Raw genomic sequence first — 21354 nt, forward strand, 5'->3', positions numbered from 1 at the left:
AAGCTGCAACCCATGGGAAGCCCACACTGGAACAGGTTTTCTGGCAGCACTTGTGACCCCATGGGAGACCCACATTGGAGCAGTCTGTTCCTGAAAGACTACACCCTGTGCAAGGGACCCCCGCTGGAGCAGTTTATGAAGAACCGCAGCCTGTGGGAAGGACTCAAGTTTGTGGAGGACTATCTCCCATGGGAGGGACCCCACGCTGGAGCAGGGCAAGAGTGTGAGGAGGAATGAACAGCAGAGATAACTGACCACAACTTCCACTCCCCATCCCCCTGCACTACTTGAGGGTAGGAGGTAGAGAAGTCTGGAGTGAAGTTGAGCCTGGAAAGAAGGGGAGGGTGGGGGAAAGGTGTTTTTAGATTTGTTCTTATTTCTCATTATCTTACTGTGTTTAATTGGCAATAAATTAAATTAATTTCCCCAAGTCAAGTATGTTTTGCCCATGATGGTAATTGGTAAGTGATCTCCCTGTCCTTATCTCGATCCATGAGGGGTTTTTTTTTGTATTATTTTCTCCCTCTGTCCTGTTAATGGAGGAGGAATGATAGAATGATAGAGCAGCTTGGTGGGCACCTGGCAGCCAGCCAAGGTCAACCCACCACAACATGAAAAACAGACAGGGAGATGTGGAGCATGGAGGGAACAGGGATATAACAACTCTAAAATAATGAATGCCATGGCAAAAGCAGATAGTGTTTGCTGCCTCTTCCAATACAAGAACTAGGGCCATCAAATGAATCTACAAGAAGCCCATTACAAAATAGACAAAAGAGACAGTTCTTTGTGCAATGAGAATCAGAACCAAGGAGCTTGCTGGTAGGCAATGCTGTGAATGATAAAAGTCTACATGGGCTCAAAGCAGGAATGGACAAGTACTTGGAAGAAGTATCTGTTGGGGGTTAGTAGACATAAAACCACATCAGGCTCTGGAAATCAGCTGAGTAGAAAACAGCTGGAAGCTAGGAAGGTACTCAGGGGAAGTATTGTAAATGTTCAAGTTAAGGTTGTGGATGGGGCTTTGAGCAACCTGATCTAGTGAAAGATGTTCCTGTCCATAACAGGGACATAACTAGATGATCTTTAAAGGTCCCTTCCAACCCACACCATTCTATGATTCTATGATTCCATGATTCTATGATTCTATACGGTTGTCCCTGTTTTCAGTATCCTCAAGCAGATGGCTATAGCCATTGATGGAAACAGAACACCAGATCAGATGAACCCTTGGACTGTCCCAGTACTGAATTTTTTATAAGGAAATATAAGAATGTAACTTATAGATAGGTAGAGTTAGAGAAGATTGATCTCACTCAGATTTCTGAGAAGCAGAAAAAAAAATCCAACATGCGTAATTCACGGGGTAGAAAGGGGACAAATGTTCCTCCAGGAAAATGCATCAGCTCTGACATCAGCTTTGTCCGTACAAGCAGACATCTGGGTACAAATGGTGAGCAACATAATTACTTTGAAGGCACAGCTCTGAAAAGGCTATAAACATTGAGAAATAGGATCTTTCAACATATTGAGTACAAGAACAAAGTACAACACAGAATTATCTCTTTGCTAGGTCATTTCTAGTCAATTTTCTTCAAAGATCAAGTCATTTAGGTAAATCTGCATCAATGAAAGGAGCAAGCAGTTTAGAGGCAGGCACTTCAATACATGAAAGACATTAAAATTGCCTCAAAGACTCCGAGTGGCCTGTTTTCAGGAAGGTATTTTTGGGTTCTTTATTACAGTATTTTTATTTTGTGGTTTTGAGTGATATTATATTTTGGCTTGGGAAAATAGTTCATCCAAAACAAAAAGCATTTTTTTTAAACTTGTTATATTCATATTCAGACTCCCATTGAGTTAATAAACTAAAATTAGTGTCTAAAGAAGTATGCTGTGAGGGAAGTGGAGGGCTGAAATTTTCACACCACAGCCTAAACTATTATTTCACATTTTGACAAATAGATTAGTCATCTTCTTATTGATGAAGATAACACAGTATCTGTGTTACTTAAAATATAAGGGCCCTTGCATCAAGCTTTATTAATTTTCCTTATTTAGAGTCATAGAATCATTTAGGTTGGAAAAGACCTTTAAGATCACCATTAACCTAACACTGCCAAGTCCACCACTAAACCATGCCACTAAGCACCACATCTACACGTCTTTTAAATACCTCCAGGGATGGTGACTTCAACCACTTCCCTGGGCAGCCTGTTCCAATGCTTGACAACCCTTTTGGTGAAGAAATTTTTCCTAATACCCAATCTAAACCTCTCCTGGCACAACTTGAGGCCATTTCCTCTTGTCCTACCACTTGTTACCTGGGAGGAGACTGACACTCACCTTGTTATAACCTCCATTCAGGTAGTTGTAGAGAACGTTAAGGTCTCCCTGCAGACTCCAGACTAAACCCCAGTTGCATCAGCTGCTCCTCGTAAAACTTGTTCTCCAGACCCTTCACCAGCTTTGTTCTTCTTTGGATGTGCAAATCTACTTATCATCTAAACAATTTTGAAAAACTCCACTTGCATTTACCATCTTCAACTGTTTCAACAGCTTGTAGGGAGAGGTTACCACTGCTGGTAACTACTGATTTCACCCCTGATTTCTCTTAGAACTGCTTACTGAATGCCAGAGGGTTCTTGCTGTTTATTACCAGTCACTTTTAAGTAACTGTAAAATACAGTACAGAAGTCAGAGGTCTCCTTTACTGAGTCCCCCAAACATCAGGTTTTCACCATGGAAATCTGCCCATTTTCTTTTACAGTGAACATAAGCACAAAGAATTTATTCTATTCTTTGCAATCTTGTCCTCTCTCAGATTTTTCTTGTGTACTTTGATCATCAGTTGGCCTTACAGACTTTGCCAAGCTTCTTGCTACTGATGTGTTTGAAGAAAGAGTTCGTATTTAGTTTTAATTCTTTTTGCCGGTTGCTCTTCAAGCTATCTTTTGGACTCTCCTAGTTATGTTTTTACATTTACTCTGCCAGAGGTCATGATCATTTCCTTTTTCCTAGGTTTGACACAGCTTCAGCCTTCTGAAGGATGCCTTCTTGTTTCTAATAACCTCCGTTACCTACTGTTCAGTCCTCATGACTCGTCCACCCTTTCTAAAAATACTTTTAAAATAATCTGTGGAATGCATTCATCAGTGCTGCTCCTTCAGTAATCTCTGCACTGTCTGTAGGCTTTTAGTTCTCTCAGCTGCTCATTTTAAACAAGTTTCTTCATCTTTGTGTGGCTCTACCTCTTGAAAAGGAGCAAAATTGTGGTGTACCTTTTTGACTTTTGTTGATCCTGTAGGGATACAGAGTTTTTCTAGACTCACGTGCAGTTCTGAGCCAAGCCACGTATGATAGGACATGGTTGAAGGAGATGTTCTGCTTTGTGGACTACCTTCACAGCTGCTTCAAGATGTACTTATCGACAGCCTCGTAAAAATGTGATCTCTATGCTATGTACCAGTGTGAATCTTCATTAAGGTAACTGAAGGCTCCTAGTAGTCTCGTGTTTCCTGCCCTTTCTGCCTCTAATCTCTCATGGCATAACAGTCAGTGCTGCCATCCTATCCAGGTGGTCGGTAATGTCTTATGTTCTTCCTATTTAGGCCTTGAATTTTGGTCCCTAAGGACATTGAGGCACTTGATCAGGTGGGTAGGTTGTCAGTTTTGATTCTTATCAAATTTGGCTTCTCTGGTGCAGTGACTGTTGAGAGGATGAGCATAGACATGAGACCATGCGGCAGGAAGGGAGCAGCAACAGAGTTCAGGAAAAAGGGTTCTTGCTCCAGGGATTCACCCAGATTTTTTCAATGGTCAGAGGAGAGAGAGGTGCTTTTCTAAAGAACAATTAATCCTACATTCTTTGGAATAAGACTAGCCAATTCTTAAAATTAGATTGGCTGCTTCTAAGTTATTTTTCCAATTGCAAAATACACATTTGATATCTTGCTGATGAAGGATTTAAGTACCTAAAGCGTGTCTTCAGGGAAATGTAAGTCTGTGATGTACACTGATTGGGTTACCCTCTTTCCTCCTGCTGAAATTGGTCCAATTAAATCCTTTAAATACTGAGGACAGAGCTTCTTAGCTGATAGGGCTCACAAGGGGAGGGCAGCAGAAATAGGATACATTGGTTCTCGTATTTGGTCCAAGGAACTATTTTTATATTAAATAGTTAATGCGTAAGTGAAATCCTTGGAATAGAAACTGTCTGCCAATAAAGTAACTTTACTCCTCAACTCTCAGTCTTAGGCCAGTTCTGCTTAAGCATGGAAGCACAGTTCCAGGTGCCCGAAGGATTTTCAAATCCAGATTTTGAGGGCTAAAAATTTTACTCTTTTCAGGGAGAATGGATCACTTTACATAAAGAGAGAAGGATACACAAAGATGGGGAAAAAAGGATGAGAGTTGTATTATTATGCCTCATGCATATAAAAGAACCTAACCCCCTTAAGTAGCTCAGAAAAGATATATTATTAAAGAGGTACATACCAGTTTTATTGATTCAGCAATAGAAATAACTGGTTTTGCGTAACATATAAAGCTTCATAATTAAGTGATCAATCTGAAACTATATCTGTGAGACAGCAAGCTTTGTGTGCCATTCCAGTTGTAAAGGTGTAGGCACTAAACTGTCTCTGGGTTGAAGGTAAGGAAAGCTATGGTGGCCCATGACAGCTGGTGAACTGCCTATAAATACATAGAAGATGGTTTCAGCAGCTGCTGCGACTTACCAAATTTAAAATCAACTTTCTTATGCATTGAAAGGTAAAAATACCAATTCTTGGTGAATGCCCCAAATAATGGATGTCTTTACAAGTTTTGGTCGATTTCAAATTTAGTAGACATTTGATGAAGTTGCAGTGTTACCGCCTGAATTCTTTAATGCTAGGCTAGAAGTAGCTGCTTGTGGGCTTCCTAAGCACAGACTGTGCTCTTTTGTTCCGAATGTTTTTATGACCGTACTCAGAGGAAGTATTTAATGGTGACCATTCACAGATTCGAAGTCAGTTTTCAGTGTATATGACCCCATGGACTACATTTCATAAGCAACATCATAGGGATTTTAATGATTACCTTTTTTTTTTTTAAAAAAAAAAAAGTAGAAACTTTTATAGTACTTTTACTTAGCAAAAATATTAACCTTCCAATGGCGTCTGTGTTCCTGTTTAACAACCCAGTGAAGCTGCTTAAACTGACAACTCCCACTAGAGCCAGAATTATTCCTTACCTGTAATCTCACATATCTAAGCATTTATATTCTTTTGTTCCATTTCATATCATGTAGATTTTTATACTGTAGCATCTGAGCAGCTTTCTCAAGTGCAGAAAGTAATGTGACTAGCATCCATCATATCTGTTCTTGCATCTATTCCCTATGGGAACAATGAGAATAGTGGAGATGCTTTGAGTTTATAAATGAAGTCAAAGCTGAAAATAACTTTTGCACATAGATGCCCTTTGGTTATTCAGGAAATACGTTCCAAACACTTAGCCCTGGAGAAAATGATGTCTCTAGTGCAGATGAGCTTCATCCTCAGTATAGAAAATTTGAGCATGTCAGAGAAACAGTGCTGTTGGCAACATTGCTAATATTGGCCTTTCAGTTAACCTTGGTTGAAACAATGACGTACTTGAAGATCATAACTGAGACCTTGGGGAAGAATAAATACTGTACAGAGAGCTGGTTCAGGAAGCAGAGGACAAATTTGCTCCCCAAACAGCAGACAGCATTGAAGGAGGTGCTACAGCATTTTGAACTTTAGTGTTTTCTAAGTGCTGAAGGCTACAAAACCAAATATGCTGTGCTACCTTGCTCAGCTGTGAATACTTCATGTGATAATATGATCACTGCCCACTGGCATGAAATGGAGGACTTCATATCAGTGAAGACAAGCAATCCAACTGACAGGCCGATGTCACTAGTTGTGGGTGCCTCTAGCAAAAAGATTATTTCAGGCTGACTTTTAGCTCTGTTCTGATAAAATACCAGCTCTGATGCCATGCTCTGACTAAATAGAAATACTAACCAGCTAAGAAACAAGATCCAGCTAGAGGGATTTTTTTTTTTTTGGTATGGGCATCTCATGGCAGCCCAGCCATTAAAGCTAACATAAGAATTAGTCTGACACCTTCCCACATCCTCCAGTTGATCTAAAGAAATAGCTAACATCCCTCCAAATATCCAAGAAGTAATGTCTCCATGCCAAATTTTGCTCCTAAGCTGTGTACCTATTATTTTTAACTCTGTGGGAGTTGCCTTTCTATAACCATGGCTAAAATCTGGCCCTTAACAATGACTATGTCTTCGCTCTTTCTAGTGTAGGTCAAGAGAAGAAATTAAATTATGATATTGTGCTGCTTACTGTGGCATCCCCCAGGAGTTTGTGTGGTCCCTACTGATTGCCTTGAATCATTAATCAAAGGGTAACTGCACTGCAAAGCCCACAATATATTCTCAGCAGGCACATGCATTGATGATGCTGCACCAAGAAAAAAGACTTAATTGCATTGACAGTAGAGTTTTTTCACAGTTTAGAGTGTTTATCAAAATTGTGCTTGTAGCATCTAAAAATATTGTAATTAATGCAGCTTTTGGCCTCTTCACACACTGTTTTCTTTTTAGTTTCTTCTGTTAAAGAAGACAGCTGTTTGCTAGGAAAACAAATTCATCTCTTTTTCTTCTCTCTCTCGCCTCCTGTTTTGTATTTGAGTGCATCAGTAGGAGGCTCACAGTTTGTTGTAAATGTTCATTCACAGTTTCTGCAGATTCCTACATTCATATTCACAAAGGCAGAATATTTCAAGATGTCCTTCGTATCAAGTTACTGTTACTTCACATCAGATGTGCAGAATACAAAATACAGATTTCAGGGGCTTTGCTTCCCAAGGCAAAACAACGATCCTTAAGGGAACAAAACCCACTTTCCTCAAGGAGAGTGTGAAAATTTGGGTCAGCCATTTCTTCATTCTTAAATTGTTTCTTTTAATTGCTGATCTAAAAGTGGCTTGTGGGTATTAACATGCAGAGTATATTACAGAATAAGGAAAGCAGACCTTCTTTGATCAGAAAAAGCATCTGCAAGAGAAGGTGAGGAAGATGCTGGTGACCTGGCTTGTGTCACCACTAGGCTGTTGGGCCTCAGCTCCAGGGCAGGCAAGGATGTGCTTTTCTTTTCCCTATTAAATATTCAGGCTGCAAGAACAGGAAAGGACACAAAAGTGTGCCACGTGGTTTGGGCCATCACCATGGGCTGTAGTTCCTGCGCTGGACAGCCTGCACACACATGGAGACCTGCAAGCCCATGAGAAACACAACCTGATAAGTGGTGAGCAGGCTGGGAGGAAGGGAGCAGTGTATGCCCTCCTGTGCAGACAGCGACAGGAGCAAAAGGAATTTGTAATGGAAAGAGATCTGACTTAGGTTTAAGAAGATACTGGGAAAAAATATCTGAATATCAAGAAAAAGAAGACTTAACATCTGTTTTGCTCACACCTCTACAGAAAAGTAGTATTATCATGGCTCATTTTTGTCATCCATCCACTACCATTAACTATTGTAAAGTACTTTACTACTCAAAATATCTGCATCGGGTTTTAAAATGTTCCAGTTCCTACATATTGCCTTGTAAATTTTGTATTACAGTGAAGAAGGCTGTGTATGTAGCAGAGCTTTGCAAGGCTGTAATTTCACTGAAATGACTATTATTACTTTATAGACTGCAAGGGTAAAGCTCAAGTGGTGCAGTATATGAAATCCTAAGGTTAAATAATGGACTTTGCCATTACATTACACTGGACTTTATACTTCTGCTGCTGATGTAGGACTTGCAGCTCTGTTAAGACAGGGGCCTATTGAAAAATCTTTATCATTGTCTGACATAAAAACCTGCAGAGTGTACACACACACTGTGAAGGCTCAGGATCCCAGAGGAGGTGGAAGTATCTTGAGTTCATCAAATGCTTTCTGCTTTGTGAATGAAGATATTTGGAGCCAAGCTGCCATTACATTGCTAGTATACAGTCCATGTGAGAATCGAGATTATTTTAAAACTTATTAGTCTAGACCGCAATCTTGAAGACCGTTTATTTAAATGATCCTATAACAGCTTAAATAGCTAAGCATTAGGATCCGCAACAGTTAAAATGGTGCCTGTTGAGCAGTACCAAAGGTGGAATCAGGTACTGATGCTGTCGTGGTTTAGCCCCAGCCGGCAGCTGAGCTGGCATCTCTTTTCATTCATTAGCAAGACAGCATTAAACTGTAGTGGTTATGCCACTGCTATTAAAATTTTACCAGGACTCCCATTTAAAAGGGGTGAAAAATCACAGACCAAACATTCTGTACCTGATCCTAGATCAACTGTTGAAATCAACAGTGGTCTTTGCATTGCAATATTTTTTTTCTTTGTATATGTGGAGAAGGATGGGTGCAGCTTATGAATTTTCCTTTGTCTCTGTTATGGAAAACTACAGAAGGAAAATTATTTTCTAACTGAAAACTATTTTCTGCCTTCAAAAAGCATGACACTGTAAGGTGTTAGATGAATAGGAATGAACCCTGGCTTTGCGTTGAGCTGTTGTTTTGATTTATGACTGTAAGCTGCTGCTGAGGCTTATTCCAGCCTTTCAAAGAGGCCGTCATTATGGATGAGAATACTGACATTTGAAAGCCCTCTTACCTGCTGGTGCTGGGAAGTGCTGAGACAGGCTTCCCTCTCCCCCAGCCCTGCCCAGCTTCGTTCACTTCTTAGCAGAGACCCTCTTGGCCTTCAGCCTAGCAGAGAAAGAAAAACAGCAGAAAGGGAAACATTGCTCGTTAAAGCTTAACCTAAATATGTATGTGGATTTTTAAATAAGTGAAGTAGCAGCTTTTTAGCCAGTCGTCTGTCAGCCTCCTGTTTCACTGGCTGCTCCAGACAGGGAACAGTGGAGGAAAGTCCAGCGTACCGTGGGTGGCTTCAGGAAGCTGCCCACAGCCCACGCTGATCGACCGTGCTGAGGGCAAATGCTCTGCTCACAGCCCGGCGTCGAGCTGCCTGCAAACGCTCTGACCCACGGCATGAACGCTCCCGTCTCTCCTTCTCCTCTCCCCAACCCACAAGTGGTAAATGTCTTCCCTGGCACAGCCGGAGCGATGCCGTAACGCCATCTCGCTGCAGCGATGTGCCCCTGGCACTGCTATGGCTCCCTTAAAGAAGCAAGTGTCAAAGACATCAGAAAAGACACCATAAATATTGGGCCAGGATCCACCCAAAAGAGAAACTGCAGTTTGCAGCTTGTTGGTTACAGTTCCTTCAAGGCAGGATCACCTCTACACTGGCAGGCTCAGCTTTTCACTTCTGTGACCCAGCAATTTACAGAGCCTTTGAGAAAGGTTGTCAACTTTAATGAAAATACAGAAGTAAACCAGCAATTTAAGTTCAACCTTCACTCTAATATTACTACTAGACTGTTTCGTTTAAGCAGGCTTTTGTCCTGTGCTATTTTTAAAATGCTTAGTAACGTCAAATGCTAAAATACAGGTGCTATTACTGATTTTTAAGCTGTACAGTTAGACTAACATTACAATTCTTAAAATATTGCTGTCTAATTTTACCACTGAGATGAAGTTTGGGTTGTAACTCCACAGGAGTCAGTTCTGGGGAAGCAGAAACCGGGGTAGGTTGCAAGCAGTTCCTGTCAAGCAGCCATTCAGATAACTGCAGTGCCAATTGCTTTACAAAAAAGCCAAATCATTATTTTCACTAACTGACTGCTGCACAATACTTCTGCTGGTATCAACGACTAGTAATAAAAAGTGTCCTAAGGCTGATGTCCGTTATACTGAAAAAAGATCTGGAATTTTTTCTTTTTTTCCCCATGATGTATGTAGTTTGGAAAAATGAGTTTTAAACAATTCACAATATAAAAGCTTAGTCTGTTCCTGCTCTTTGAGACAGCAGAGTAATTTTTAGTGATGTTTCAGCTGTCAGTAGATTTCAAATGTTGTTAAGCTTTTTATTCCTTGATTAAATCATACACTAAACACCTTTAGCAGCCAGAGGAGTTATGAACAGTGCTGAATGCTGTATTTCTTGTTTCTTATGAGCCTAACGCACAATTTTGTCTGTGTGAATGACACATGAACTTTCTTAGTTACCAAAACTGTAAAGTTTTGGGAAAAAAACCAACAGAAATTTGCTACAGTATCTATGATATATTATTTTTCCTTTACTCACAGATTAATTTATCACAAGTTCAGGTGGTGTGTGCTTGGCAGACTGCAGGACCATTATGAAACTCCTGAGGGATTCATGTGAAGTAATATTGTTTCCCTTGAAATACAGAAAGAGACTTATACCAGCACTCCTTTCTAGGAGAAAGGAAAAAACCCAGACCCAAGAACAAAACAACAACAACAAAATATTTCTAGGTCCATGACTGAAAACTGCTTTGGTCCATGTACTTCTGTGGCCATGCGCTGTGGCAGTTTAACAGCACTAGGGGCTGTTTGTGGAGTGACAGCGTTCACTGCCCTGAAATCCGGGCTCCACATCCTTTCATTGCTCTTTGATACACTGGTAAATTACGTAAACCAGGTCATTGGACTAGTACTCCGTAATCCACTGCGCTAATAATAGTGGGTCACAATCTTTCCTCCGTTCACTTGGACATTCATACGGTTTCTGTGGGTTTGGATCTTAACATAAGTGTATTAATCTTTCTACACTCTAATTTATCTTGAGCACATGTGTACAAACTTCTCTTGCCACTCACCTCCACAGTTTCATGTGTCTCTGGGGCTTCACTGTCGTTCGCCATTGTGTAACCAAGATTACTATGGGTCTTTCTGTTTCTGTATTACCCCCCCACAATTTCTAGATAGATCCAGAATGAGACCATTTCCTAATCAGAGACCATTGACTAAAATGCCATTTTTCTCCTGTCTTGCTGAATACAATACAACCACCCCTCCCTGCAGACTTGCCAGTATGCTGTGTCCCCCAGGCATGTGTCCCCCACCCCCCATGTGTTTCAAGACATCGACAGTGGCACCAAACTCTCTTAACAAGCTAGGGCCATTACATCTACAGCTACCCCGGTAGGGTTGGTACTGTAAGTGTCCTCTGGCTGATCATACCTTAATCTACTGTGTCCCAAAGGGTCGAGCGAGTGGACCTGTCCAATCTTAAAGCCTCACTGCTCCTCAGCTAGTGGAGCTGAAAGTGTTGCTTTCACGTTCCTAGAGGTCACCTGCACTAGTTTCATTGCTTGACTCCTGGAATCTTATCTTTCATTTCTAGCGTACGGTTCTGCCAATCTATGCGTGAAGGTGGTGGTTTCTTATTCCATTTGGCTGTATCTTCTCCCAGGTGTTCCATTTTTTCTTCCAAACCCTATTATTGTTCTAGTTCAAATGCCATCTTCATAAGTCACCCACCATTCCTGGAAAAATAAAAATAAAAAAACCCTCTGTGCCATCCTGCAGGCAAGCCCCATATCCAGAACCATGGGAGTCCATCTTGTCCTTACCTTCCAGGGGCCTGACTCGTTTGCCCTCAGGGCCTGTATTAGCAAGCATTAAAACTGCTTGTATTTCTTTTACTATTGTATTTATTTGACTTCTCCTTTTTTATTAGGTTTCTTAGGCTCTCCTCCTTCCTGGAGAGTCTTCCCAGCCCTGCTAGCCTGCCTTTCCAAATCCAGCCAGTTTATGTTAGCAGGGTTCAGAGGACCTGTAATCATGTGCAATGGATGAGCGAATCCTCCAGCACTATAGTTATGAATATTAGCTCACCCATAGTAGACTCCACCTCCCTCCATCACCAGTTTAACAACTACAGACAGTAACTGCCTTTAACAAGATGTGACTCTGGACCCATTTGGTTTTTGTTCTTCCAAACGAAGCTCTACAGACACCAATTCCAGCTGCCTTAACACATGTCCACACTGGCTGTAACCACTGTTAATTCCCCATGGTTGGTGTTTCTGTGGTTTGTGCACGGCCCGTTTGGTGGCTGCACAGGCTGTTTAAGCCAGGTGATTTTGACCGGCATTGGTCAACTGGAGGTGATTTGCTTTTATAAGGATCAGTCCCAGGTCGACTGGGATCGTCCCTGGTCTCTGTGCCAGTCCTCAGGCACCCACTTTGCCAGCTGTCTTCTGGTTTGCACTGCAGCTGCTCTACCCATTTTACCTGGTCATTTCTGTTTAAGCTTCTCAGTTACCTTCTTGTAAGAGTTGTGCTCCTCACCTTCCCATCTTGTCTCCTGTGTTTTCTCCAACACCACTTAACAGCTGCCTTAGCCTGAGCCAACTCACAGTTTTCTTTTTTTCCCTTCCACTGTTTTATATCTGAAACTTCTTTCTTAGGTCTCTCCTCCCACCCTCACCATCCTCTCCTAGCAGCAGCTGTTTTTAGCCCTTCTGCGACAAAGGTACATTCCCTGGCCTTGTACTCCCCAGCGTGACCCCCACAGCATTTGTTTCCCTACCCTAATGCCCTGCTCTTATCTTCACGTGCTCTCACGAGCCGCCCAACATTCCTCCAGCCCAGGCCACTCTCCCTGTTAACTCCTCCTTTCCCATAAACAATGCACTCTTCCAAACGCCCTCAAAAACTCATACAGCTTTACTTAAAAGACCTTTAAAAGCCTCAGCTGTCCAGGGCTCAGGATCCCACTGTCCTGTCTGTTCTTCTACTATAGAATCTATAGTAGTTTCTCTCCTTCGAAGACCGTGACTGTATTCGCTGGTGGATTTGGAAACTCCTTTGCTGTCCTGCTTTGGCATACATGGGTTATGACCTTTTTACCAACCTGGTATTTGAGTGTTCTTGTTCACTGTATGTGACAATGATACAATTTCTATTTCTGCTCCACTCAGGCTCTCACATTCTTGCTTTTATAGCCTTGGTTGTTGAGTTCCCTGCATTCTCTACCAACCAGTTACAAGAAAAATGCAGGACCCACCTTGGTGCAGAGTGGACAAAAGAGAACAGGACTGATTTTCTATTTCTTTTACTAAACAAAATTGAAAAACACAGATAATTGCTAGCATTTCTGTTGTGTTAGGTATATTTTGGGTTCACTTACATGTGTATCAATATGCACAAAGTCTCAGGGAAGACACGATTAAAGGGGAATCAGTCCTCGCCTGGAATCTCGCATGGTAGGTAGACTCTTCTGTTTGGTGCTCATTGTGGTGTCCGTGTACTATACCACCTTCATTTTGTTCTATATATAGTGCAGTTTCACAGGAAAACACTCTTTATGTAGTCTGAACAAGTTTGGGTTTTTACACAATTCACTTTGCAGATAATTGTGCGTACACAACTGCATTAGGTATCAGTAAAATGTTGTTTTGTGAGGCGGCCTTAGTTTTGCAGCAGCTTTGCAGCCTACTCATATTGCAAAGTATTTAGTTCCACTAATCTGCTAAGATCCTGAGAGTCCATGGCATCTGCATTCTGCAGCAGAAATAGTCATGGTCAGCAGCAGTGATCAGGATTTTTTGTGCTTGATATTGTCCACTTGTACCAAAAATGAAGTGGAAATGAAGCGGTTTGTGGGCTCTTTCAGCTGTGTCATGAGAATTACAATTGCATTCCTCATTTAAAGCTTTCGGAGGTGAACAAGTCGTCTAGTCACTAAAATTGTTAGGGAGTTACATTGATTCTTTCTTTAACGGGGAAAAGCTTGGGATGGAAACTACAACAGGTATAAAGGCTCCAAAGTAGGAAGAAAAAAATTGGGTTTATTTTAAGTTCTGCAGTGAGGTTTTCTTTAGTGAATGTGGAGAGGAGAAGTTTCTATTGATTATTAGTTCCATAACCAGCCCTACAGAGGGCCTTGTTGTGAGTGTTGGCCACATTAAATTAAATTTCATAGTGGTTTTTATCCTGTCTGTGTTCAGTTTCTCATTCAGTTTCATCAAGATTGAGCAAACCTATGGAATTAGTGAATTGTACATAATTTCGCATGTATGGAAGCAGTGTCAGTTTTTTATTACTTGCCATCACAATTGTCTTTGGCTTACTCTTAGCAAATATCCCCTGCAATGTGCTGGCTTTCAGTTGTTCCTAACAGACCTAAAATTGTTAAGGCAGTGTTTTCTGTTCTCTTGTGAGAACTGCCAGTTTTGACAAGGAATATATGCTGGATTTACTGCATTTGTTTTGCATTTTACACATGCCTTGGTCAGCTAAACTGATTTTGTCTCTCTCCTTTTTTCCTATTGATGACAAATGTGCAATTCTAGAAGTCTTAGGCTAATCCACACCCTCTTCCCATTTGCAACTGAAATATTGGTTATAACTGGAGAAGAGAAGACTGAGAGGTGATCTTATCAACACTTACAAATATCTAAAGGGTGGGTGTCAAGAGGATGGGGCAGGACTCTTCTCTGTGGTGCCCAGTGACAGGACAAGGGGCACTGGGCACAAACTGGAACACAGGAAGTTCCATCTGAACATGAGGAAAAACTTCTTCACTGTGAGGGTGACAGAGCACTGGAACAGGCTGCCCAGAGAGGTTGTGGAGTCTCCTTCTCTGGAGATATTCAAAACCCACCTGGACGCCATCCTGTGCAACCTGCTCTGGGTGATCCTGCTTTAGCAGGGGGGTTGGACTAGATGATCTCCAGAGGCCCCTTCCTACCCCTACCGCTCTGTGAATCTGTGAACTCACCAGAGATTATTCCGTGCAGGTTTGGTTTGTAGGATCCCCAGGAGTCTTACTGGCATTTGTGGGAGGAAGAAACTACAATACATGTCCCAGCTTACCAGAGCTTTCTGATTTATGGTTGCCAAAATCTACCAATGAATCCCATTTGATTTAGGATTCCCACAGGAATAGGGAAGTTGGTGCAAATCAGATGACTCAATCATCTTCACCAGCTACAGAGTTTTTAAAAATTATTAGAATAAAGAAGATTTTGTTAATGAAAATGGGTATGCAACAGTGGCATATATTGAAATTAATAAGGTTTAGTACTTAACTGTTTAGTACTGGCTAGTCTGTGAGGCTGACCATTTAAAACTCTTAGGATCAGGAATGATGTAGTGCTGCTATTGGAGAAGGCTGTTACCGGAATGGTCAGCAGACAGTCTTTGACCTCCCTTGCATTTTTGGCAGGTTCACCTGGAATCTCCCTCTTTCTTTTGAAAGAAAAGAGAGAGTCCAGAGGTAGAAAAGACTAACATAGTTCATTCCTTCTGAGTTCCCTGTGCTCCTTGCTGTCCCTGCTCAAGACAGAATGCCTCTTTCTATTTCTTTATAAAGATTAAAGTTACAAGGTTATAAGGAGCCTTGTGACTGGGCACAGAGATATCACAAAAAATATGAGAGATTACATTATTATCTGCACTCCTCCTCTGTGGTGGGTTTTTTGGGGATCCACATGTGGGTTGCATGGTTTGCATTCATGGATTCTTTTTGAAGATGGCTTTGAAAATTTTTAGGATTTATCATATGCATAATCACAACTATACCTAGCAACATGACGGAAATCTGTTTCACCCTCTCCCCAACCTATACATTTTAAACATGGTACACAAATGAGTATTGACACTTAGAAGTCAACCTTGGATTAGTTTGCACCTTCTACTCCTGTTTGATTTTGGATAACATTCTGAGACCAAAAGGTATCCTTTCATTATGCATCTACCTAAAACACCAAAAGCTCAAAAGGGTGCTAATAAGGACTTCATCCTGAAAACTGAAACTTGCTATTAAAATTGGCCAGATTATTCCTTTCTTTAAAACATGTAAAAAGCCTCCCCCCACATACAAAGAAAACCCAGCATACAGACAGTCATTATCTGAAATGCATGAATTTCTGGTAGAATTTCGATCATGGAACCATGTTTCCTGGTTTTGGTAGCAAATGACCTGTCAATTTTCTGATATTTCAAGTACAAAATAATTTTAATATCTTTTATTTTGCTTTATTGGAAAGTGCCATTTTGAAAGAACAGGAAATGCATATTCAGTTATGATGTAACCTGTTTATTCTTGTACTAAATTTGGATAACAAACAGCATCATTTCACTCAGACTTGTATAGAAATAGTACTCTACCAAAGAAGGATATAAACCCCCCTAACCCTGACTGGTCCCATTTTTAGGTAAGGACTTGCAAGAAGATGAAGTGCTTTAATGTAGCAGCATTAGGTGCATTTACAACAGATGAAAAAAAATGAGCTAAGCTCTCTGTTTTTCCTCTTCTTTGACCTAGCCATTGAATCGTTTGTAGCATTTCTTGGACTGGATTGGAAGACAAAAGTGTGTACTTTAAAAGGACTTAATAAAAGGCTCCAATTATCTGAGATATAGGCAGATACAAAATATTCATTCTTCACAGTCTGTGCTTTTATTTGGAAATATCTGTGCTCTCCGTGCAAAGAATATGATATTTGCATTTATGACAATACACGTATGTATTGTTATGGATGTATATTTGACAATATGTGTATGCCAAGTCAAATTTAGGTTTCATCTTTGGTGAAAACAAATATCACTGTACTAGATAGATTATAAATAGATTAGAATGATAGTAAACGGAGAGTTTATGGGTTTGTATTTAAGAATAGTTGATGCCTTCACTTCAGATGTCCTTTCTCATTGTACTATGGCAAATTCAGTGCTTCACTGAGGAAGATGAAATATTAGTAAGGACTTTGTTTCTTCACAGCTGTTGCTAGATAGGAATAGGTGGAAGTATGTATCTTAGAAACTTGTGGTTTAACACAATGTTGGTTTTGAGGCTGTTTAACAAACAGTGATGGCTGACGTAGAATAATAGAAGGTTCTTTACAGTCTAGATTTTGTTCTTATACCTTGATGACATTCAAATTAATGAAACACATTTAAACCATAACAAGCATAGAAAGTGCTTTTCTTGAAAACAGATTACAATTTAATTCTCACTGAAACAAATTATTTTTTCAGTTTTGCACTTTGACCAGAGTCAACCCACCACATGCACTGAGAACATACTCTTACATGAAGAATATATACGCTATCACTTTATAAAATATACAGCTAGCTGTATATCTAATAAGTGCACTGTGAGCCTCTGGTCATTGAGTTTGCTGCCATCATTGGCTTAGCTTATTAGGAGCACTATAATTTGAACTCCTCTAATAGTTCACTTTGTTTGTTTGTTTGTTTGTTTTTAATAACCTTAAATCTCACACTTCCTCTGTTTTGTGTTTGTTTGGTTTGGTTTTTTAGTTAGTTTGCTAACTAAAGTTTGTTCTTTTGCATTGGCAAAAAGACTCAATGTTTCCTTGCATCAACTCTGAAGTTTTGTTCCTGGTCAGCCAGGGCTTTTACATGGTACCCCCAGCCTCCTAGTGACTAGCCTTGCAATGATGAGGCATCCCTGAGTGTAGGAGAAAAGAGGGTGTCCAATGGGGAAGGAAAGCTTTTAATAAATGAGGAAAATGAAAATTTGCCAAAAATTATTCTTACCGCTATAAATCAAATCAATTTAAAATGTAGCAGCTCTACTTTAATATTTATTCTGCCCTCAAAAAAAAAAAAAAAAAAAAAAAAAGGCAAGAAATTTAACATGCAGGAAGATTCCTACTGCAGAACTACTGGGAAAGGGAACAAGAACCAAGGAGAACTTCAACAAACTACTCAAGTGTACTTTATTGGAGATGTAAGAATAAGTCCTGATTACAGATAGAAACTTTGCCAGGGTATTTATGTTCCATCCAAGCCCTTGGTATTATCTCATACTATCCGCACTCCTCCCCAGCTGCAATTAACTATTTCATTTTATTTAATTTTATTTAAAGGTATCTAGCTATTACCTACATTCTACACATCGCATCTGCATGTTCTCTAGATAATGATACGTAACATGTTTATGGGCAAATGGAAGCCCAAAATAAGAAACTGAAGAAAGGAAGGGCAGTATTATTAGCCCTGACAAACTTAGCCGTTAGGGTAGTTAAACTAAACCCCTCTTTTTTGAGTTTCTCTCCTGTTCTCCATGGTCAGAAGTCTGCTCCTTTTGAATACGAGGTCATCACAGCTCTGCATCCTTCAACATAATTTTTCCTTTGGCTTTGATTTCAAGTCAGAAATTCCCCTAAAAAGATTAATGTATGATATTTTCTCTGTTTAAAGTCTGATATTTGCCTTTACTACGTTCCAGTTACAACTTGTTTTCATCAGCGTGTTTTAGAAAGGAGAATTTTTACTTGTATTGGAGTTGAAATAAATTATTATATATTCTTCACTTCTATCTAGTCATATACTTATTATAGCAAATTAAATTTAAAAAGAAAAAAAGAAAATGCAAGAACACAAGAAGACGAAATCTTAGTCCTTGCAAGGTGCCTTCTGAGTTGCTGTTGGCAATGAGGCCAGCAACCTCCTGGCTGGACAAGAGACAGCCTGTCTCTGTGCTTCAGCTTCCCAGCAAGCCTCAGCCTGTAGCAGCTTCCCGCAAACCTGCATGGCGTATTGGATTGGGTTGGGGTTTTTGTTGTTTTTAATATAATGTAGCTCTCCCCCAGGGGGGCTGCAACAGTGTCCATCTCTGCATCTGAGTTGTCAGGGTCTCGGAATATATGCGCATAGTTGCTTTGCAAGGTAATGCTTTTTCTCCCCAAATTTTTACGACATGTCACAACTTCAGTAATGCAAGTAACTTTTTCCACCGTCTTTTGACTTTGGGAAACATTCTACTCCGCTTTCTTAATGTGTACTGATCACTACAAAGACATCATTTTGCAGTTATTTTCAAAGATATCTCATATTTCCTCCTGATTTTAGACAGAGAGAAATGTATAATAACACTTGGTAGAGAATCTGATTCATCACTGCGTTACTCTGCCTAAAGCCACTCTAACTCTCTCCACCAAAACTGGATTGGACCAATTCCTGGGAAAATTGCTGGAATTAGAGTCATGTGAAACTGGGGTAGTGCAGTGATAAATCAGACCTATTCTCTTTTTAGCCATTTTCCTGCATTACTTTTCATATTTGTACTGCTTCCAGAGGTGCACTTATAACTACTCCCATTATGAATGCTATCTTTGTAGGTTTTCAGGATGCCTACACGAGTCTTTGAACAGCCATCTGGTAAAATGTGCTGTGGCTTGTTATTTACACAGCGTTTAACTATGCCTCCATAAGCTTCAGTAATATAATGGAGACTAACACTTTCTACTAAGCAACACACTGAAACCAAACTGTATAGCATGCTGTATCCAACTGTTAGAGAAAAGGAATCAATATTAAACTGTATGGGAATTCCACTAGAAAGTAGGAAAGTTAATTTTTACTTTTCCTTTGTGTGATTCTTGCTTTTTTTTTTTTTTCTTCTTCTTCTTCTTTTTTCTTTTCCTTTTAAGAAGCACAGTCAATCTCAGCAGTTGTCATGGGCAGTATCTTCAACTTTGGACTTCTTACCTTAATCCTCACCCCCTTTCTGGTTTAGAAAATTTATCTTTAGGGACATTCTATTTTGTTTTCTTTACAGCAAGTTACAGGAATGGAAGTGCTGGGAATGGAGTCATATTGACAAGTTCCCCAACATAACATACAAAGGATTAAGGCAAAGCTGTTAATTTTCTCTGCTTCCATCGATGCAATTTGGAATCATTATGACGCTGGCAAAGGAGATTATTTAACCACATTGTTCTGTTGCTATTTATAAATGGGATCTCATTTAAATTTAGAACACAAAACCTTCCTGGGTGGAAAAACTGCCATCTTGTGTATCTGCACACAGTGCAGTGCAAGGGATCTGATCTGATCACTGTCAATATCACTGCTGCAATACAGACAGCAATAATGAGAATAGCACTGAGCTGCCCGTAGGGCTCAATTCTGTAACCTCATTGCACGCAAACATATGCCCTCATCAGTATGTGGAGTTTTACAAACACTACGTGTTTAAATGGATGCACTTATCATGAATTATGGGGCATATGATGTTCTGACTGTGGTGTACATCAGAGCTGGGGGAGCCCCAAGCTCCCAGAGGTGCCTCCTAGCTACACCCCAGCAGCACAGCACCCTGGGGTACACAGGGGATGCTTCCTCTCCTCTCCTCTCCTCTCCTCTCCTCTCCTCTCCTCTCCTCTCCTCTCCTCTCCTCTCCTCTCCTCTCCTCTCCTCTCCTCTCCTCTCCTCTCCTCTCCTCTCCTCTCCTCTCCTCTCCTCTCCTCCTGCTGACCCTCTTTTCTCCCCTGGGAAGCAGACTGGGTGTTTGGACAAGGGGAGGTTGGAGGTGAGGAGCACTGGGCACTCCCTGAGCCAGCACTGCAGTTTGGGTGTAACTAATGGGAACTGGCTTTTGGCACCATGTGTTTGCACAGCTGCCAGCACTGGAAACGTAGGCTAAAAAAGTCAGAACTGCTGCTTTGCTGCAAATGTACAGAGAAGAAATATTATTATTAAATAGGACTATTTGTAGTCCAAATTAGATATTTTGGATATTGACATAATTAATTCCTCTCAATCTGTTGAACATCTCACTAAGGTATGTGAGACTTGGAGTCCTGAATCGAGCTCTGCTTTTACTGTTCCAATTCTTAGAATTTATAACAAGTAGTGGTCTTCATCCACATAGACCAGGTAAACCTATTGCATTGACAGTAATTTTTCAAGGATGTAGTAAAAAGTATCCAACAAATGTTGTTCTGTATTTTTTTAATATAGCAATCGTAGATAGAAGCTTTTATGCATCCAAGTAGTTGCCACTTTTATCTAAACTGAGATAAGGAGGAGTGCATTTATGAAGATTTATGAAAGATCTTTGTCTTACCTGTAATTTCAGTGTGCTAATAGCACTTAGCACTGTCAGATTCAAAGTACCTTACATTTGCAAACACTGCTTAATAGAACTTGAATGAAATGGTGATTGTCCCCAATTAAGAGATGGAGGATCAGAAAAACAATGAAGTGATCCAGGCATTTTGAACCACAGTTGTTCCATGTGGGAGAGGCTGATTCTCCCAAGTCTTAAGTTAAGTATCACGTATGAAGTAATTGGTATTCAACAGTGGTTACATGAAAAGAGTACAGTCACATAAATCACAATAGTTTTGACCACTTTGGATTAACAAATTACTGCCTGCCAACTAGGCAGCACTGGCTTTCCAGGTAAAAGTTACAAAGATGATTTTTCTTATACTGAGGGTAAGTTCTATTAAAATTATTCTTGGAACATTCAATAAAATTACTACATTTATATGCAACTTTTTTGATGCTATATATACTTGAACTATTAAGCCACCACAAGTTGCCTATGCATAAATCTACAATATCAGTTTGTCTTTTTTCTTTAAATAAATTATTGTTTTGTGACAGATTTCAAACTGGCAGAGTCTGCTCTTTATGTT

At 40.3% G+C, this 21354-nt stretch overlaps 1 protein-coding gene across 5 annotated transcripts in view; it reads left to right on the forward strand.

The window, feature by feature from the left end:
• FGF14 (fibroblast growth factor 14) overlaps positions 1 to 21354 on the forward strand; it is a 423436-nt gene that overhangs the window by 156821 nt on the left and 245261 nt on the right. Inside the window, exon 1 of one of the 5 annotated variants that reach the window (XM_075740700.1) lies at positions 12880 to 13158. The exons of 3 other annotated variants lie outside the window; for them this stretch is intronic. In XM_075740700.1, coding sequence (XP_075596815.1) covers positions 13083 to 13158 — 76 coding nt within the window. In that variant the 5' untranslated portion in view covers positions 12880 to 13082. Of the gene's footprint in view, positions 1 to 12879; positions 13159 to 21354 lie in introns of those variants that run through there. One more of the 5 variants, XM_075740710.1, reaches the window with a different exon arrangement.

This window comes from Balearica regulorum, chromosome 1 (assembly GCF_011004875.1).
Source record: "Balearica regulorum gibbericeps isolate bBalReg1 chromosome 1, bBalReg1.pri, whole genome shotgun sequence".
NCBI classification, from domain to species: domain Eukaryota; kingdom Metazoa; phylum Chordata; class Aves; order Gruiformes; family Gruidae; genus Balearica; species Balearica regulorum.